At 46.2% G+C, this 21,146-nt stretch overlaps 1 protein-coding gene across 1 annotated transcript in view; it reads right to left on the bottom strand.

The window, feature by feature from the left end:
- Positions 1 to 16,684, bottom strand: part of SMPD3 (sphingomyelin phosphodiesterase 3) — an 80,040-nt gene extending 63,356 nt beyond the window's left edge. Inside the window, exon 1 of the mRNA XM_084812449.1 lies at positions 15,338 to 16,684. Coding sequence (XP_084668575.1) covers positions 15,338 to 16,684 — 1,347 coding nt within the window. The remainder of the gene's footprint in view (positions 1 to 15,337) is intronic.
- Between the last annotated feature and the right edge of the window lie 4,462 nt (positions 16,685 to 21,146).

The raw sequence follows: 21,146 nt of genomic DNA, 5'->3' as shown, positions 1-21,146 counted from the left end.
GGGGATTTCAGCAGCTGTGATGTTTTCAGCTACACCTACTGAAATTCCCTCTTCTACACAGGTTTTAAAGATGTAAAAGCCCTGCCCTCTTTTGTACCTGTTTACCCCACTCTGCAGTATTTGATCATTGACATGCAATGGCATGTACTATTTGGCAAGGCCAAATTTGGTATTTGATAATAGACCTGTCAATGTTTGAAGGAACCCCTTTAACAGCACATTCATGTGCGACAGTTAGTGGCGATGATTTAAACTCTATGCTATGAAGAAAGTCACCTGCTGATTTCTGCGCCCCTGTTAAAGACACAAGAGCAGGGCAAGGTGGTGTTTTTCTAGTCATTTGGCAACTCTGAAATAACTGAAATCATTGGGTGTCAAATACAGATATTAAATACAGTGGGGCCTTGAAAAAATTTTTGCAATGTGGAGTGCCAGCCAACCAGCCATGCCATTTCCAGGATACGCCATTCCATACCCCCCGCCCCCTCCAACAGACACTCAGTGTCTGCAGCTACTGAGCAAGTCTAGTCCTCATTGGGTTGTTCTGAGAGTCCCCATGCCTAAACTTTTTCAATACAGGGTTGTGTGTGTGTGTGTACAAACCTGGGAGCTCCCCTGAGATTGCTGCTACTTCCCTCTTGTTCCTGGTTGGTGTTGTCTCATTGTATTATTACATTTTTATCCCACTTTTTTTCCCCTTGCAAGGAACCCAAGGCAGCTTACATGGTTGTCCTCCTCTCCATTTGATCCTCACAACAACCCTGTGAGGTAGGTTAGGCTGAGAGTCCGTGACTGGCCCAAAGTCACCCGGTGAGCTTCATGGCCAAGTGGGGACTAGAACCCGGATCTCCCGAGCCCCAGTCCAACATTCTAGCCACTGCACCATACTGGCACTTAAGGACTGGCGCTCAGAGAACAAGTGTGCTGTTAGGAGAAATGGGAGGAGCAAATTCAACAGCAGCCAGACATGCAGAGATTAAGCAAGGAATCCTTTCCTGGCTTGCATATGTCTGTGCTTGGGAAAGCTTCGCACGCATCATTCCTGTGTCAGACACTTGTTAGAGGTGGTGGAAGCTGGGAGGGTGCTGCTGCACTCATGTCTTGCTTGTGGATTTCCCGTCGGCAGCTGGTTGGCCACTGTGTGAACAGGATGATGGACTACATGGACCCCTGGCCTGATCCAGCAGGGCTCTTGTTATGTTCTAATGACTACTTCATAAATTGACAGGCAACCCAGCCCCCAGTTCTCACTACCACGCTTCTTCCCAGGAATAAAGCAAAATGAAAAGTAACGGGAGAGATATTCATAACCAGAGGCAAGAGACGCTTCCCGCTTATTCTGTCCTGAAATTCTACCACTGCTTTCTCCAACCCAATGCCCTCTGGATGTGTTGGACTACAAGTCCCATTACCCCCAGCCAGCATGGCCCCAGGTCGGGGAAGCCTGTTCTAGTGCATCCAGTCAGTGTGGATTCCAGCCAAGTCTTGCATTAGCAGAGGCACTGTGTGTATATAAAATATTTAGATTACCGCCTAGGAAGAAGACGGCAGGCTTGATTTTTAAAAGCTGACACGGACATTCCCAGGATGGACGGGCACAAGTGTAAGGGGGGGGCGCACAACTTGGAACGGCCACGAAAGCTCTCTGGATTTGTCCAGCCCTATTTCTGAATGATCAGTAGGACAGCTGAGATCCATAACAGCTCACTCAAGAGGCTTGCACCAGCGCCAAGGTAATTTTGGACTCCCTCCTTCTCCACAGCTGAACAACCGTCCCCTAGCATCAGTGCAGGCTGGTGGCTCCGATGTCAGTGGGGAGGTGAATCCACTTTAGAACACTAAAGGATCTGGTCCTGACTGGTCCTGACTGAAACCCGGAACAGATCCACCACCGCAGTGACATCGGAGCCACCCTCCTCCACTGCCTAGCATTACATGAGCTGTTTTTATTTTCGTGACTAGCAAAAGGGCCCAGCTTCGCACAGGCTCCCCGTTTGATGCGGCAAAGGAATCAAAGGAATAGCTCCCCGTTTGATGCGGCAAAGCCTTCGGGCAAGCGCATGCAGCTGGCAGAGTGGGACACATTGTGCCTTCCCCATCTGAAGGAAGCCATACCCACGGGCACCCCTACACATGCCCCCTACGTGGTGCACCCCTATAAGCCCCTGAGGGAGGGATCTGTCCAATCCGCTCCCCTGAAGGGGGCCTGCCCCACAGCAGTGGGGGGAGGGGAGGGGACAGGCATATAATTATTGGCCTACTGATCTCCCCTGGCTTCAAACAGTACGGACTGCAAATCTATGTGCTGGTTAGGGTGGTCTGCGCCTAGTGACTGAAGAGGTTACTGCAGGCTTCAACCGCAAGAACACATCGGAGGGCGCAATCCTGTCGGGATAGGTGGCCACCTCTGAACTCAGAGGCCTATCCAATGCAGGGCAAGAACAGTGCGGAGGGGATCATTCCCTCCACGCTTCAGCCAACCTGCGTTCGCAGCTAGACAGCTGATTTTGGCTGTCTAGCCACGGGAAGGCAGAGCGGGGCAGGGGGAGGGAGGATGCCGGACAATGCGTAGGAAGCATCAGAAAGGCACTTCCACTGCCCCCCAGCCCGGCCCAGCCCCAGGAACACCCTGTTTTCGCCGCTCCGCACTCTTAGGAGTGCGGGGCCGTTCCGCGCTGCCTATGAGGCAGCACAGGAGGGGGTGGAGGTCGGTTCTCAGGGAACCAACCTCAGATCGTGGGCTCTGAGGTCGGTTCCCAGGAACCAACCTATCCTATGGCCATCTAGCCGCTGACTAGCGGCCATAGGATTGCGCCCTGAATTAATTAAAATTAATTAGTGCATTTAAAAAACAAAATAACCCAGAAACACACACCTCTAGGGCCTGCTTAGTAGGAACGACAAGTTTCAGGTGTCTAGGTTTCATGGTCTTGGTGCTATGGCACTGATGGATGGACAGACAGACAGATTCACATCTTCTTTTGTTGTTATAGATTACATTTAGATCCCACCACTCTTCCATGATGAAAGCAGTGTACACAGGGGTCCCAGACTGTCTCCCTCGCACCCAGACCCACTCCTACTTAACTTCCACAAGGTTTCCATGCCCTGAGACTGAAAAGGTCAGGATGACAGAAAGAGGTCCACCTTCTAGCATTGCAACCAAGTTACATCCAAGGGCTTCCAGCTTTGTGCATGAGCAGAGATTTGAACTGGGATTATCAGAGCTGTAGTTCAAAATATCCAGAGGGGGCCAAGTTTGGGGAGGTAGCTCTAACCACTACACTGGACTTTTGGGATTCCTTTAATTTTATGATTTGGCATGGAGACTTGTTCAAGTCAATAAAAACCTCCTTAGACTCATGTCACTTCATGATTCATCATTCTTCAGACCAGAGATGGGGAACCCCCATCCATCCCACCAGCTTATTCCTCAGAACTTGCCCCTTCTCCCCTGCAGGGAAAAGCTCTTATCTCTGATCAGCTGATGATTAGAGATAAGAGCTTTTCCCTGCTGGTAGAGGGGGTGGGGACAGGGCCTGGGAAGGAAGCTGCTGAGTAATTCAGTCCTCCTTACTTCTGAGGCATGTCCTGCAGAGTCTTGCTCTGATTACTTGTCATCAGTCATGCAGAGGGTTGGTATTTGGGATGCTATTTGAGTGTGCTGCTGGGTGATTCAGTCCCGCTTACATTTGACTAGGCATGCAGAAGTCTGGTCCTGCTTACTTCTGAGTAGGCTAAAAACTGGCAATCATCACGTTTTGGCCCTGCCCACTCTAACCTTGGCCACACCCATTTCGTCTTTGGCCCCGCCTACAGATGGAATATGGCCCCTGAGACCTTTCCCAGTCTTTCAGCTGGAAAAGGTTCCCCACACCTGTTTTAGATCCAGCAACAACAAATTGGCAAGTTTGGCATGCACAGCAGACCCAAGGCTCAGTATGGTTTGCTGACTCTCATTGCTATCTCTCATTGAGATTTAAGCATGAGCAATTTTGCACTCAGCATGTTAAATCTTTAATTTAAAGTGCCCTGTGCAGGATTTTGAAACTGCACAGATGTTGACCGAATGCTTTCCAGCCAGGCTCGCTGATCTGGGCCAGATTCACCAGTCTGGTTTCCTCAGAGTCCTAATACTCAATGGGGATGCTCATTCCAGCTTCATTGTGAGTTTAGTGACGACTTGGAATCAATAATTAAGTCTATCAGTCCTCTTGATAGCTGGCAAAGAGGCTAACTTGCCTGCAAGGGGGACAGGAAAAAATGGTTGCAGGCTTGCCTAGATGGGTAATAAATCAATGACTCAGCTTCAGACTGCTGGAAGCAGACTGGTTTTTAATCCCTTAATCCTTAATATACTCACACATGCTGAAGGGGAGTCAGACTGTCAGAGGCATGAGCAATACCCAGATTCTGGGGGATGTTTTGCTTGTTTTACGAAAGCCCAGTACAGCAAAAGAATTGGGCTTTACACTGACTGCCCATCAGCGGAGAAAAAAACTGGGCTAGATGGACCAAAAATAGTTTGACTATAAAGGAGCATCACATTTATGTATTATTTATTTATTATGAAATTTATACCCTGCCTTTTCCCCTCCTGCAAGAAACCCAAGGTGGCTTACACGGTCCTGCCCCTCTCCATTTTATCCTCACATCAACCTTGTGAGGTAGGTTAGGCTGAGAGTCAGTGACCTGCCCAAAGTCACCCATGGAGCGTTATGGCCGAGTGAGGACTAGAACCCAGATCTCCCGAGCCCCAGTCCAGCAGTTCAACCACTATGCCACACTGGCTCTCTCATTGTTGTTGTTGTTGTTGTTGTTGTTATTATTATTATATTTATATCCCTCCTTTTCCCCAATACTGGGACTCAAGGCGCCTTTACAACATTAAAACTTGTACAATTAAAACCTATAAATAGAAATATAAATACAAGTGTACAAAAGTTAAAAATATAATTAAATCATCAATATTAAAATTGTAAAAATATCAAAACATTAAAAGACAACCACCACAACAAAAATAGTATCCAGACTTCATATTTTCACAGGTCCAGACTAGTTATCCCCAAAGTCCTGCTGGAACAAAAAAGTTTTTACATGTCTACGAAAGCATATAAAGGAGGGTGCCACTCTCGCCTCCTGGGAAGGGAGTTCCAGAGCCTTGGGGCAGCCACCGAGAAGGCCCTCTCCTGCTTTCCCACCAGAGAACATGTGGCGTTCCAGACATTGTTAGAGGGCAATTCCTATCATCCCTCAATATACTGGCCAGTGGAGGCTGGTGGCTCTGATTTCAGTGGGGCAATGTATCCATTCTAGGTTTTGGTCAAAACCAGCCAGAACTCTAAATTAGCTATCCAAGGTACTGAGTCTATTTTGGGGAGAGGGTCCAGAACCTTGGAGAGATTCTTTACAGTTCTGGCAGATTCTGATCGAAACCCGGAATGGATTCACAGACCCACCGAAATCGGAGACACCAGTCCCCACTGATGCTGGCTATAGCTGATGGGCATTGCAGTCCAGCAGCTGATGGGCATTGCAGTCCAGCAGTCCCATCCCTGCCCTACACATCTGCTTGTGCTGAAGGAACGCAAGCAGTGGCTTGCATCATGACTTCTACTGAGGGAACCTCTATATGGCAAGTAGGAAGAGATATTCACACCTCCCCCTCGATGGTGCATGGGATGGCAGAAGGATGCGCTGCTCGGCCACCATTTCTGAGTGGTGGCTGGGGGGCAAGGGGGCAGGTGCTTATTGGCAGGCACCACTGGATGTCAGCAGTGGACAGCGACTGCCTGGTGCGGATGCTCCCAGGGGCTGTAGCTCAGTGGCAGAGGACCTGCTTTGCAAGCAGAAAGTCCCAGCTTCCATCTCTGTGGCATCTCCAGATGGAGCTGGAAAGACTCCCTGTCTGCAACTCTGGGGAATTACTGCACGTCAGGATAGTCAGTCTTGACATGTGCTCTACCACTGAGCCATGACCCAACACATCGGACAGGACAGGACAGCTTCCAGTGAGTCAGGGGCTCCAGGTTCAGGACTGCAGTGGGCCTTGTAGGCGATAGCCAGTATTGATCAGAAGTCGCCTGGCAGGGCTTGGGCCTACTCAGCCTCTGGGATGTCAGAATCTGTGTGAGTTTCTCTCTGCCACCGTTCTCAGAGCAGAGCCAGAGGGAGTCACCCAGCTCCCTGTCTACCTGCTGGTTTGGCCTTGGCAGGCAGGGAGGCTGGAAGCTGTCCGTGAGAACCTGACAGAGGTGGGGTGGGGTTTGCAGAAGGGTCACCCAGGTTGAAGCGTCACTGCTGGAGGGCTGAGCAGCAACAGGGGCCTTGCTGAAAGGCTAAAGGCCTTTGTCTGTCACGTGATCCGGAGGGAGTGTCTTACAATCACGCCTTCCCTTTTAAGTTGATGCAAAGGTGAAGAGCCTTTGCTGGGAACTTCTCATCTTCATTGCCCTTCTCTGTTTCGATCCATCATCGTCTGGGCTTTTGGAGGCACTCTGCACATGGACACTCCCTTAATTGGAATTTTGGATTGCTAAAGACTTGCCATGAAAAGTATGGTGAGGCTTTTCATAGACTTCAGCTCTCATTTGCTGTGGATTGTGTGTCTTTGTTTGTCGCCAGCTCAGCGTACTGGTAGGCTGGGTTTGATCTATGGTTTTTGGACTTACCTCTGCCTGGATGCAAGCAGTTACCAATGTGGAAGCGGTGGCATGGAACTCCCTGCATGTCTGGGTTTACCCTTGACCTTGATAGGCCTCAACCACGTAGCCTGGAGTTATCAACAAAAGATTCAAAGCTAGACTCTCTATGGGTGTGGTTTTGTTTAGGCCTTTCAAGAATTTATCCCTTGATTGCCTGAGGGGCCATTCCAGGGATTATTCCCATTCCTTGTCTGGGGTTTGGAACCCCGTATAAGGATTGCCTGGGTTAGTTATGCCAAGAATCCAGAGTCCCTTCCCTTGTGTTCAGAACCATGGAGATGGCACCAGGGAAACCATGTTGATGAGGATCTCAGTCACTGTAGGAGTGTTTAGCTTTGGACTGTTCTGGAATTACATACAGCCTATAGCTACTGACCATCAGCTATATGATTTCTGAAGAGTGTAACTATTAATCTTTTGCCATGGAATTTCCTGCAATAAAGAAATCTCACTGATTTGGGTATCCGGTGTCAGATTGCCTGAGTGTGTGTGCTGGAGGGATCGGGAAACCTGACACAATGTTCCTGAGTCAGAGCACTGGACTATCCATCCATCTCAGTCTTGAGCTGGATAGATGGACAAATGTTCTGACTCAGGAACAGTGGAAGCTGGCTTGTCCTGTCTGATGTGTTGGGCCGTAGCTCAGTGGTAGAGCACGTGTTTTGCATGCAGAAGGTCCCAGATTCAATCCCCAGCTTCTCCAGATAAAGCTGGGAAAGATACCTGCCTGAAGCCCTGGAGAGAAAATACTCTCAGGTGCCTGAAAATTTTGTATTATGCCCATCGCGTCTGGGAAACGACTTTCGTTCCTCAGGGGCTGCTTACCTTTTCCCAGATGTGACGAATCCTTCCAATGCTTCTTCTGGGCACTTTAAGACAGCAGAAGCACTGGAAAGCTTATTTGAGCCACATATGGAAAAAGAGACGTTGGCCCTGAGGAAGGAAAGTCCTTTCTGAGATACACTGGGCCACCATAAATGCTTTTTCCAGGCACCTGAGAATACTCTCTCTTCTGTTTTGGGACACAGGCGTGCCTCCCCCTCTTGCTGTTTCCTAAAATCCCAGAGAGCCATTGGCACTGTAGAAGACGATGCTGAGGAAGACACGCAGAGGTATAAGCCCCCTACTTATGCTGCAACGTGGCCCCTGGGGAGTGAGCAGCATCGGCACATTCATGGGCAATAGCACTACTGGGTGCTTTGGGGCTCTTTGCACCCTCTGCATAAATCAGGGGTGCAGAACCACAGGTGCAGGGGCCAAATCCAGCCCACCCAGAATTCCATTTTGGCCCTCTGGGCTTTCTTAGATGGCCATATCTCCTTCCCCTGGTCTGTCCCCCCCCACACACCCATCATTTGGTGGTTTCCTGGCTTTGTGTAACTTCCTGCCCATTCTAAAAAGGCTGAAACGCCTCTCCCAAGGCTTAGTGACTGGCAGGAAGAGCTCTGAGCTACAGTATGCTGGTATTTGGGCCCCGGGCCCCTTTGCTTTCAGCCCTGCTAACCTGCGGAATGGAGCCCTCGGAAGCTTCTCTAAAATCGAAGTTGGCTGTCAGGCTGAAAGAGCTTCAGTGCGCCCCCCCCATCCCCTAAGCTCTTCTTCTTCCACCACTGGCCAGAAGTTCCCACTATTAAGCACCAAGAACCTCTTCCCACTTGGACATAGTTCACCACTGAGTCATGGTTTCACCGCCTCACAGAATCAAAGAGTGCAGTGTGAACGTTAGAGAGAATATTGCAAGGATGCAGCTGAAGTGTGTTTGGCACTGACGCATGGTGATGGCCATGTTTCCGTAGTGAGCCAAAGTACTAGTAGAGAACCCTTGGAAGTTTCTAGTAGAGAACCCTTGGAAGTTTGGGCACAGTCAGGCAATTTTAGCCTCTGAACTGAACGGTCTTGCGTTCCCCCGCCTCCGCCTCCAGGCAGTAACGCATAGTACTTCCCTTACTTCAAAAAGTGGTCCAGCAGGTCTGATACATTTGAGGACCCTCCTGCTCATTCCACTGAGTGGAGACAATGGGGAGCATCCAAAGCAGGCCTTCTGTGGGTGACCCAGGACTGCCACCAGCCACCTGTGGAAGGCCTGCCCTGCACACGATCCCTGTACTTCAGCCCCAAAGTCCTGTCCTGATGGCACAAATGGCCATCGGTGGAATGCAAAATTCACTCCCCACACATTTTGCCAATTTTCTTGGATGGCTGTGAAATACTCCAGAACATTCCCCTCCAAATGGAGGGGTCACCCTTAACAGCAGTGAAAGAGTGGCTTCTTTCTTATTTTAGAATCTCTGGAGACGTTATGGGAGAATCGAAATGGCTGCTAGGCTGCTGACACTGCAGTTGTGGTCACCACAAGCACAGATTCCCATTTCCCCAAAGCTCTCAATGAAGATAGAAGCTGCTTTTCCCTTAGTGCTACTGGTGACTCCTGCCCCAAAGGAGGATTTCACCCCTCCAGCCCAAAAATGCCTCCTCAAATTCTCTGTCTCCAAAAGGGATGGTGATTTTAGGGGGCGGGGATTAGTCTCAATATTATGAGAATACAGATATTGATACAATTCAGGATGAGGGTATGACAGCATTGAAAACAAAAACAAAAAACATTGGGATGCTTCTGGAATGTTCTAGCCCAGCCTTGCCCAACATGGCACCCTCCAGATGGGTTGGACTACAACTCCCACAATCTCAATTGGCCAGGATGGCTGGGGATTATGGGAGTTGTAGTCCAACACATCTGGAGGGTGCCAGGTTGGAGAAGGGTGTTCTAGGCTTGACCATGGAAGCATTGTAGATTTCGTAAGGTAGGTTTTGTAGTTATATGCTGAGTGTTTGGAATCTCTATATTCACCCCAATTTCTGCTGATTGCAAATTTTAGAGGCAGCTCCATTAGCAGCTAAGGATGGGGAAGAAATTTGTTTCATTCACATTTCAATGCAATCTAACCTAATTTCATATTTTTGAAACAATATGTGAATCGAAACCCAGCTATTGTTTGAACATCACACATTTCCAAATTTTGCAATGGAATTCTTGAATAAAAAAATGCATACAATTTGTACAAAAGTACAAATATTAGGGGAAGTGCACATCAACAATGTGCATATTCATGAAATAACATTCCAAATGTATTATATTCAGAAAATTGCTTGCAAAATAGGCACAACTGCATACATTCATGAACACAAAAATGTGTATGAATTTTCATGCAAACCTCTTTTTTAAACAGAAATCCTCCAAGTTTGGGACAAACTGACCTTAAGAATGGAAACATGGAAACTAAAACCAAAATGGACAGATTTCCCCTACCTCCTCCAAGTGACACCCCGAATGTGGCAAACAGGCCACGGGGCCGTTTGCGACAAACAGAAACTGCATTATTTCACTGCTCCTCTCAACCTACATATAGTCATTTGGTAAAACTGCACTCTGCCACTACAAAGTATCTTTTTGATATGGTAAGTGGTCTTCAAATTGATCAGATAAATACATTTGTTTCTATACCTGGCAAGATGAGTCTGGCAATCCATTTGCCATGAGCAGGAACCATCAAAATGGGATTGTCTGGCCTGTGTGGATCAGGCCAAGTAAGAAAATGTGCACAGTCTCTCATATTTTGCATTGTTTGTTCTAGTTTTGCTATTGATAGGGAGTGGTGCAATGCTGGCTACTGGAAATGTCATTCAACTCATCTTCTGGCTTCTGAGATTTCAGCAAGCATTAACTATACTTTTTCAAGCATATCTTTGCAGCCAGAGGGGCTAGGAATTTGCTTTTAAGAAAGAAGAGAAAAGAGAGCTGAGATGAGGAAGCTGATTTTTCTGCCCAGTATTTTATGTTGCCCTTTTCGTATGCCCCCACAGAATCATAGCACAAACACATATCAGAGAGGGAAGGAGGGCGGGCGGGAGGGAGGGAGGGAGGGAGGGAGAGAGCAGGTACGTAGACAAGGAAAATGGAGCCATTGCAAACTCATTGGCAACAGGAATCAACCATCACAATAAACCCAGTTATGTTGACTTTACTGTGATGTGAATCTGGCTGTTTATGAGACGGGGCAGCTGTTGGCACTCCTACTGTCCAAGCTTTCACTTGAATGTTTGGCTGCACTTTCTGTCCCTTGTCCATAATCAGCACTGTGAATGGTTCACATGCACATATAGAGAAGAATATAGAGAAGAAGTCTCTTGAGATGGAATGCTATAAATCCTGGAGAATTCCAAGCATCAGCTCCCATTTGCAAATTAAGCAGAGACCTCTAATTCTCAAAGGACAATTTTCTTGAAAATGGAGCCCTTGCATAAAACTAGAATAATAATAAGAACAGAAGAAGAGCCCTGTGCTGGATCAGACCAAGGGTCCATGAAGTCCAGCATTCTGTTCACACCATACCCAACCAGCTACCCACAAGCAGGACACAAGTGCAACAGCACCCTCCTGCCCATGTTCCCCAGCAACTGGCATCCATAGGCATACTATCTCTGATACTGGAGGTAGCACAGAGCCATCAGGACTAGTCACCATTGATAGCTTCATCCTCCATGAATTTGTCCAATCCCCTTTTAAAGCCATCCAAATTGGTGGCCATTGCTACATCTTGTGGAAATGAATTCCATAGTTTAACTATGCACTGTGTGAAGAAGTCTTTCCTTTTATTTGTCCTGAATCTCCCAATCAGCTTCATGGGATGACCCCATTGAGTTCCAGTATTATGAGAGAGGGAGAAAAATGAGAGAGGGGAAAAATGTCTCCCTCTCCGCATTCTCCACACCAAACATAATTCTGTACACTTCTATCATGTCTCCCCTTACTCACCATTTTTCTAAGCTGAACAATCCCAGCTGCTGTAATCTTCTGTCATAGAGGAGATGCTCCAGCCCCTTGATCACTTTTCTGTACTTTCTCTAACTCTACAATATCCTGTTTAAGTATGGTGACAAGAACTGTACACAGTATTCCAAGTGTGATCACACCATAGATTTGTATAAGGCGAGTATGATCTTGGTGGTTTTATTTTCAATTCCTTTCCTAATTCTGACTTACATGGAATTTGACTTTTTCACAGCAGCTGCACACCGGGTCAACATTTTTCTTTTGGAGCTCCTCACAATCCCTTTTGATTTAAACCACCCAAAAAGAATTTGGTGCCATCAGCAAATCCGGCCTCTTCACTGCTCACTCCTAATTCTAGATCATCTATGAAATGAAAAGCATTGGTCCCAAAACGGATCCCTTGGGGCCCCAGTGTTTACATCCCTCCATTGGGAGAACTTACCATGTATTCCTACTCTCTGCTTTCTATTCTTTAACCAGTTACTAATAATAATCAGCATCACCACCAGATCCGGGCACCAATTCACTTCCCTTGCTTTCCATTCAGTTATAAAGGTCACATCCATATTTCCCAGTGGTACTGGGGGCCCAATTTAAATGGGTGGTATTGACTTTTAATGCCTGAATGGATACTTGAAGGATCACTTGCTCCCACCAGCACTTTAAGATCTTTTTCAGAAGCTTTGGATCAGAACTACAGTGAATGGCTTCATGGAGTGGGGCAGGGGTCCCTTTTTGGGTAGATGGGCAAATCTGGAATTCTGAGAGGTGAAATGGCTGCCATGCAGCACTTGCCCATTCCCAAAATGGCTGCCATGGTAGGTGTGGCCAGTCACAAAACATCAGTTTCCAAGAAGGCTAAAAGAAAAGTGACTTGCCCAAGAGCTTAAGTACAAGGCAGACATGTGGTCTGAGGTCCAAAACACAAAACCACTCTTTTGAGCCCACAGTTTTCCGTTACCAACACCCATTTCACAGAAAGCAAACTGATGAGGCTCAGGGGCAAGTAACTGGGCTAAGAATGCCATGTGGGAATGCCAAAGGCATTCTGGAAAATAAAGATGGCTCTGGAGGCTGGCGTTTCACATAGCAGCTCATTATTTTAAAAATGAAATGAAAATCAAGAGGGGCAGGGAGCTGGGCAGGTGCCAGGAGAGGCACCTGTAGGCACGGTCCTAATAACCCCAGGAGTAGGTTATTAGAGCTGTGGTGTCAACATTGTGAAATTGGTCCTCCCAAAGTTGGTCCATCTTGCTCTTTCACTACATTTGGCTACATTAGTGCTATTTCAGTGGGCTTTGGTGTTTTTAAAACTGCTTACATTTTTACTTTTTCCCAGTAGTAACATATGGCTGTGAAAGCTGGACTATAAGGAAGGCTGAGCGCCAAAGAATTGATGCTTTCGAACTGTGGTGTCCCCTGGACTGCAAGGAGGTCAAATCAGTCAATCCTAAAGGAAATCAACCCTGAGTGCTCATTGGAAGGACACATACTGAAGCTGAAGCTCAAATATTTTGGCTACCTAATGTGAAGAGAAAACTCTCTGGAAAAGACCCTGATGCTGGGAAAGACTGAAGGCAAAAGGAGAAGGGGACGGCAGAGGATGAGATGGCTAGATAGCATCACCGATGCAATGAATATGGACTTGAGCACGCTCCGGGAGTGAGCGCAGGACAGGAAGGCCTGGCGTGCTATGGTCCATGGGGTCATGAAGAGTCGGACACGACTGAACGACTGAACAACTGAACAACAACAACATTTTTACTTATATTTGCTTTTGCCGCCAATATCCTTGATACTCCACTGTGTTTTTCTGCATCACTGCAGATCTTATGACAGTTGCCCTCAATTCCTACTAAGTATTCCTACAATTTCTTTTCCGTTGTTCCACATTCTCCTGTTCTGTTTTTTTAGTCCTATCTTCCTTTCTCACTTCCCAGTTTTCCTTTATTGTTTCAAACCATGGGCCAAATAGTCATGCTATGACAGCATCTCCTACATCTCCCTGAAGGTGCGAAATATTTGGTGCATTTAAAAAGAAACTAATTAACACACTTGTTTGTTTTCTGCCTAGGATGCCTTGTCCTCCCGCCTCCTTTCAACAATTCGCTTTATGACTTAGTTCATGCTGCGTGTTTACCTCTCCAAAATACCATCTGTCACTCAAAGCTCTCTCTCAAACCCTACTTGAAAAGTTTTTGGGGAGGAAAATTCTTGGAACCGCAGCTCATGAGAATAGGTGGATTTCAAAATCCAAACTTAAAAGTGCTTAAATGCAAATTATTATCATAATTGTTCTGAAATTATATGCGGATTGCAGTCACTTGAGTTCAGTATGGGTCCTCACTCTCCACCAACAAACAATAACCCAACACCAGGTGTAAAAATGATCCTAACTTCAGAAGACTTAGTTCTTGACTAAGTGCCTCATCACAAGAGGGCAGCGAATCAGAAACACCGGGCCTGGGGTCAAATTACTACTCCGTTGGATCATTATTGCTTTGCCTCCATTTCCCATCTGCAAAATGGGAATAACTATAACCTAGCTCATGACTAGGGTTGTAAAGTCAAATGAAATAAGGATTATGGAGTTCTTTGCACAAAAAACGGCATAGAAAACATTTTTAAAAATCCAGAGAAGTCATAAATGATGGCCAAACTCACAGGGAAGTTCTCCTTTGTACGCCCCATTGAAAGGAAGAAGGGATGTCGAAAAGCACTCAAATGTTTTGCTAAAGCTCCTGTTCATTTCAGTGAGACTTGCACAGGAGAATGTCCAAGTGCAACATGATGGAATCAAAGCAACACAAAACGTCAGTATGTGTACATAATAGATTTCACTGGTATCTGACAGCAACTGTGTCAGGGCTGAATGTATTCTGCAGACAAATAATATGCATTCTGTGACTGTGACTGTGACCCAACTTTGGAAAGTGGATTTCTGCCAAAACATTCTTCATTGTTTTTCACACTCTGTTCTGTTTCCATGTTTCAGATAAATTGACATTTTCTCCTGTAGCCCATGTGGTATGAAGATGTCTCTGAGTTCTTATCCATGAGGACTAAAAACTTAAGAAAATATAATAAAATACGTGATTTTCTAGGTGGCAAGTTCTAGAATTGAGCCAATTTGTTTTGTGAGTTTAGATTTTTGTGTAGAAATGCGCATTTTCAAGACAGGTGAATCAAATAGATGTGCAAATTACACAGAACATTTTTCTCTATTGTTGTTTTTTTAATTAAGGTTTTGAGCACCGAAGATTGCTCAGATGGGAAAACCAAACTAGAAAGTGCTGGTTTTTATGGCTTCTGGGAACTGTGAAGTCCTTTGCAGCTAGCACACAGGAAGGCCCAGCTCAAGAAAGCCCCTGAACTTTGGAGTACTCTAAATCGTATGTTAAAGGTTTTTTGTTTTGTTTTTTACAACAAAGAACAGATTTAATAACAAAAAAAATCATTTCAGCTCAGCTCTAAAATTCCATGCCACAGAAACATAGGCAGCTGCCTTATACTGAGCTAGACCATTGCTCCATCAAAGCCCAGTATTATCATCACTGGCTGGCAGGAGCTCTCAAGGATTTCATTCAGGATTCTTCCCTAGACCTACCTGGAGATGCTGGGGATTGAACCAGGGACCTCCTGCATGTAAAGCCCAGGCTCACCTCTGAGCTACAGTTCCTCCTTATGCCATAAACACTGCTTTTGTGTGGTGACCTCCCAGACCTGCAAAATACACACAGCCCTGCTTCTTGTGTACAGATCTGAAGGACCGCAAACAGGTATGATATGCAAAGAGTCCTACCTTGAGAAACAAGGCCCCCTTAGAAGACAGGGAGTCTGTTCCTTTTCCGTTGGGATAACAGTGATAGGCAGCATCCATAACTGGATAGCGACTGGCAAAAAGCAGGCCACTGTTCACAAACTTGAAGGTACAGCAGCCGTGGCAGCTGTAGACCCCAACGTCGTACAGAATGTATTCAAAGTAATGGTGGAGCTGCTCTTTCAACTTCTCTGCCGCCCTTTTGTCAAACACTTCCTGCAAGCACAGGAAGTCCAAGTTGGCAGGGAAGAAAGCAGAGATCTCGTGGTCAAAGGGCTCATCGGTATTCTTCTTTTTTCTCACGGAGGTCTTCTTCATGAGTGAGGCCTTGTAGAGGAGCTTGCTGTTGACGGTGCTTTGGTCCACTGGGCCATCTCCAGTGCGCGCCTTCACCAGGGACTCTCGCGAGGCAGTGTAGCTATCCAGGCTCCCAGAATCCCCTTCCTTCTGCTTGTGATTGGGGGTTTGGCCTTTCAGGCTCTCGGCTTCTGATTCTGGAGTACGATCTGCCGGCCCCCTGCTATTATTCACCTGCCCACCTGTGCCATCAGCATCTGGGTCTGAAATGTGGCCGTTGTCCTCTCCCCCTATGCGCACAATGCACGTGTTGCTGTCTTCTCCCTCATTGGCCTCCCCTCCTGCTTTGGCATCTTTCCCATCTTCACCGTTGTTCAGACCAGAGTTATCCCCTTTGTATTCCATGGACGTTGTCCTCTTGATGCCTACATTGACGGTACGGTTATTGCTATCTCCGCTCTGAGGTGACACCAGGCTGCTGAAGCTGGCTGCACTGATGGACGTGTTTGTGGGGGAATCTATGTAGATTTTGATCTGAGGCCTGCTTGCCCCATTCCGGATCCGCCGCCCTATTTCCTTAGCTCGTGCCTGCGTGTTGAACACATTGTTGAATCTTGCCAAGGAGTCTGGGAGTAGGCAAACATTGGCGCTGCCAAAGCAAAAGCTTCTCCCATTGCTGGTGGCCTTCCACTCGGTGAGCAACGTACTTCCATTGATCTGGCTTTTGTCCTGCAGCCTGGAATAGACGTACGGCCGCCGAGCGGACTGCAGTGGTGACCATAACAGGAAACCGATCAGGGCAAAAGGAAGAGAGACCACTAGCAGTGCTAGGTAAATGGGAGTGGTGATGAAGACACACAAGGCATGGAAGTAGCATGGGTCGTCTCCCCTTTGGCGCTTCTCGTAGGTGGTAGGCACAAATGAGGCCACGAGCCGGTCTCCGAGCCAATAACATGGGAAGATTAAGCCCCAGGAGAAAGAATGCAGTGCTGAAAGAAAGCCGTTGGGAAATGGGGAAGTGTATAAAACCATTGCAACTCAGTTAGGACACCTCTTCAGGACCATCTACATGGTGTCACCACCGTCCGCCGTCCATCAGAACATGTGTTTGTGGGCAAGGAGGGAAAAGAAAATTCTCCTGGAAAGTTGCGTCTGTCAGACCGCAAAGAGCAGCTATCACCTTAGGAGCACCATGTCATTTTGTGACGGAAAGAAGGAAGCAAGGCAAGAGTTCCTTTGGGCTTTGGGTGTCTGTGTAGGCTTCAAGTTGTATCATTGCTTACCGCAAGGGGCCATGCCAGGCTAGTTGAGTGGGGTAAGGAAAATCACCTGCAAAGACAAAAAGAAGAATAGCTATAATATCTAAACACCTACTGGAGGGGAGAGGTATCAGAAGCACAGAGCTGTAATACATCAAAGTTCTGCTCCTTGTCTCCCAAACACTGGACCATCCAAACACAAGACTGTAGCCATAAGGGGGACTATGGAGGTATGCCCTGGCCCCCATAGTTCCTGTCTGAATATTACACACTCCAGCCCTTTTAGTTACTAGTTTTAAAAGTTATATCCCACTTTTTTGCCCCCCGAATGGCAGCTACAATAAAATCCAGTTTGTTTGTTTTTAAGAATGTAGTTAAAGCACAGCATAAAAACAAATTAATTAAAACAGGATTAAAAACACAATGTACAGGAAATACTTGGGGAGATATAAGGAGGCTCTGGGAGCAGGCAGTACGGCCCTGCTTGTGGGGTGGGCCTCAGCACATGCCCAATGCTAACAATCCCCCAATTCTGGCCCTGGAATTGGACCTAGTACTGTTACAAAACACACCTCTATTGCAAACTTAAAAGCTTGATGGAAGGAGAGCGCTGGCAGCTTAGAGGGTTTTTTTATTATTGTTATTCTCTCTCTCTGCTTGAGACTCTTGCTGTCACTTATCTTAGCTCTGCCTGCCTCTTAGCAAATTCTGCTTGCCAGTTATCTGCAGGTAGATCCTAGACAATATTATATGTGTCACATTTTATCACTTAAGCTAATCAGCCTTGGAACGACGGGTAAATCTACGGATTGAACAAGAAAAGAATGGCAAAGGGCGTAATTGCAAGGGCAGGCATATATGGTGGTACTGGAGAATGGTGAAGTGCTCTCAAATATACTGTCATTACAATACTGTCTGCATAGAAAAGCAATAACATAATCAATCGATCTATCAATCATTCAGTCAATCAGTAAGACGGTCTTCTGGAAAGTGCCACAGCTGCATTGTGGAGCATGGAACATGGTTGCCAATTAGAGTAGCCAGATGTCCTCTTTTACGGAAGACCATCCTCTATTTTGGGCCAATTCCAGAACCATCAGAACTGTTGCCCAGCAACAGTTAGCACCTGAACAACAGACTGAGCAGGGAGGCACACAGGTTGCCTGGTCACAGTTTTCCACGCTATGTGAGATTTGCTGTATTTCTATTTAAATTATAATAATTATTTCTAAATTTGCATCTATACATATACATTAGTATAAGCAAATTATAAGCAAATTTATGTCCTCTTTTCTTCTCTTTTTTGATGATTCTTAAGTGGCCCCCCTATTTCCAGTGCTATATTCACAAAACCAGCCTTCTAATACCAGGCAGATTGGCATCCCAGCACCCCCAGGGCAGCACCACCTCACCAGCAGGGACGTCATCCTTGCCCAGGCCTTTGGGGTACTCTACAGAATACTCCTATACTTGCCCACTACTCTGAAGTAAGTCCCATTGAGTTCAGTGAGGCTTCCTCCCAGGTATGTATGTATAGGATTGCAGCCTAAAACTTGAACGCAATGGGGCTTACTTCTGAGTAGACATGTGTAGGATTGCACTGTGCATTTGCAGATGCTGTTTAATGATGGCATTTGCTCCTACTCGGCTGTGGTCGTTTGATGTAGGGGTGAAATCTGCAATGGAACCAAATGAGTGCGGATTTCTATGAATCCAACCCATGGATTCAGCAGTGGAGCAGCTTTTCCCAAGTTACACAGATTCCGTGGACTTGTGAACTGGTTTTTTTTTTTTTTTACTTTCAGGAATTTTATGCAAATTTTGTTGTAACCCTGTAAAATAAAAAAAAAATGCCAGCCAAAAATGCACATTTCCCCCATAGGCTAAAGCATGAAAATGCACATGGTGGGGATTTGCACATTTGGGGAGGGGGGTTTGCACATTTTTGCAGGCGTGAATTTGCACGAATGCAGATTTGCACAAATTGGGGAAACTCTTATTCCATCAATGAGCAGACAATGGAATGAAAGGCACCCAATAATCCACAAAATGCAGACGGAATGGATTTTACAAAATCTCTACATCCCTAGCTTGATCATGATTTTTGATTGTGGTGTTAACAGCTGTGGTCGTCTGGATTTTATAAGTCGCTGTGAGAGCTTTGGCTGAAGAGAGGCTAAGAAGTATTGTAAAGAAAATAAAACACAAGGAAAATAAAGCCAACTGGCCTAGGGATGGATAAATCTGTCAGTCTGGGTTACTCTTGGTTTCTCATTTTTCTAATGTAAATTTGGTTCATTCCAAACACTGAGCATTTTCCCAGTCCTAAGTTTGGTTCATGAGATTTTCTTTTGAAGTTTGCATGAACATTCATATATTTTTTTGTGTTAATTTCTCCCAATATGTGCATTTTTGTGTGCAGTTTTGCTTGATGTACGTTTTTTGGCAAACGATTTTCCAAATAGAATGCATATTATTTATTTTCACCGATATACACATTTCTGTGAGCACGTTTCCCTGATATATACATTTCTGTATGCACATTTTGATGGGAGAACTCTGTTGCAAAATGGGGAGAAGAGCATATTTCTAAGGATAAATGGGGTGCAGTTGGCGTAGCGGTTCGAAAGTGTGCATTTCGGTACTGAATGTCCTGCACTGGACCTGAGGGCAGCAGCCAGATTAAGGGGAGCCGCAAAAGACAGGTGGTGCACACCTCTCTGTCCTCCAACACCTTGCTGCTGTTCCTCCTCCCCTACACCTGCTGCCGGCGACAGTTGCCTCACTCCGCCGCATGGCAGGGCTGCCCATGCAGTTGACCTCAGCTGAGCTGGGAGCTGCAATAGCGCCCTATGGCCATCTGCAGTGGTGTAGATAAAGAATGGTGGACATCAGAGCAGCAGCTCTGTCCTCTTCAAAGCTAACAGAATGGCACAGAGAGAGAAATGAGCCAGCTCTTTTGGCTGGAGTCCTTAGTTGCTGGAATCCCTGTGAGCCCCTGCCAAAGGAAGTGAGGCGGGTGGCTACCAGGAAGAGGGCCTTTTCTGCGGTGGCACCCTACCTGTGGAATGAGCTCCCTAGAGAGGGTTGCCTGGCGCCTACATTGTACTTTGTGGTTTTAATTTCTGTGAACTGCCCAGAGAACTCTGGCTATTGGGCAGTATAGAAATAAAATAAAATAAATACCTACCTACATACATACATACATAAAATAGTTTGCAGTCTCTGTTTCTTTACAGAATGGATGCTTACAAGTTGTCAAAGCATCATTCAGCTGTGTTAGCAGCATCACTGGTTAAAACTTGACCTCACTCATTAAAACACCTTTAGACTGATTAATTGAAGACCAACTTCAATTTAAGTTGAAACTTTAGGTGGTTATCATGCTTGAAGCTGCATTTACCTGCACATTTACCTAGCTGTACATTTACCTAGGAGTAAGCCCCACTGAATTCAGTGAGACCTCCTTTTGAGCAAGTATTCACAGAATTGGGCTGCCTTGCTTACAGCCCTACTTATTTATATGGGCCTTTTATATTTTCTCCCCTGCAACAAATCTGCAAAATCTGCTGTTTTATTTTATAAATTTGTCTGTGGCCATTGGCTGAAGCATGTAGTACTACTTAACTAAGCTTCTGCCTATGGTTTATCATTAAGCCACTATATTCCTGACTGGAATGTGCTCATGAATAGCTTTGAACACAATTACATGTGAATGTGTAGGACAGCATCCAACACTTTCCCCTTAAGAAGTTCACAAAAAAAAAAAAAAAAAAAAAAAAAAACAACCCAAAGGGAGCAAAACACAGCAGTCTGCTTGAGGAAGAGAAGGCCAATCTGTCCAGCAAAATAAACCACTCCCCGCAAGTAGAAAACTAGCACAGGGGTATGAGGGTCGGGGAGGGAGGTGGTTTTGTTGTTGTTGTTGTTTAACACAGGAACATATTCTAAAGAGACAAAATACATTCAACCACTTTCTGCTGAATAAATGAGCACAATGCAATGAATGGAGCATTGTATTTTGGTTCATATCCCTTGTCAGCCACGAACCTCACTTTGTAATCTTCACTCAGCCTAACCTGCCTCACAGGGTTTTTCTGTGGATAAAATGTGATGGGCACTTCTACCATCCACAGCTCCCTGGAGAAAGTGTGGGATAAGAAAAGCCCCAATCAATTAAAATGTAAATTCTGCCTGAGAAAGGATGCCAATGGGACTGGGGACAACAGATCTCT

The sequence above is a fragment of the Heloderma suspectum genome, chromosome 8, assembly GCF_057233095.1.
Source record: "Heloderma suspectum isolate Gila_16-S chromosome 8, 16-S_ref, whole genome shotgun sequence".
NCBI lineage: Eukaryota > Metazoa > Chordata > Lepidosauria > Squamata > Helodermatidae > Heloderma > Heloderma suspectum.
Note: the sequence above shows the minus strand (reverse complement) of the source record. Positions and strands in the feature narration are given on the sequence as shown.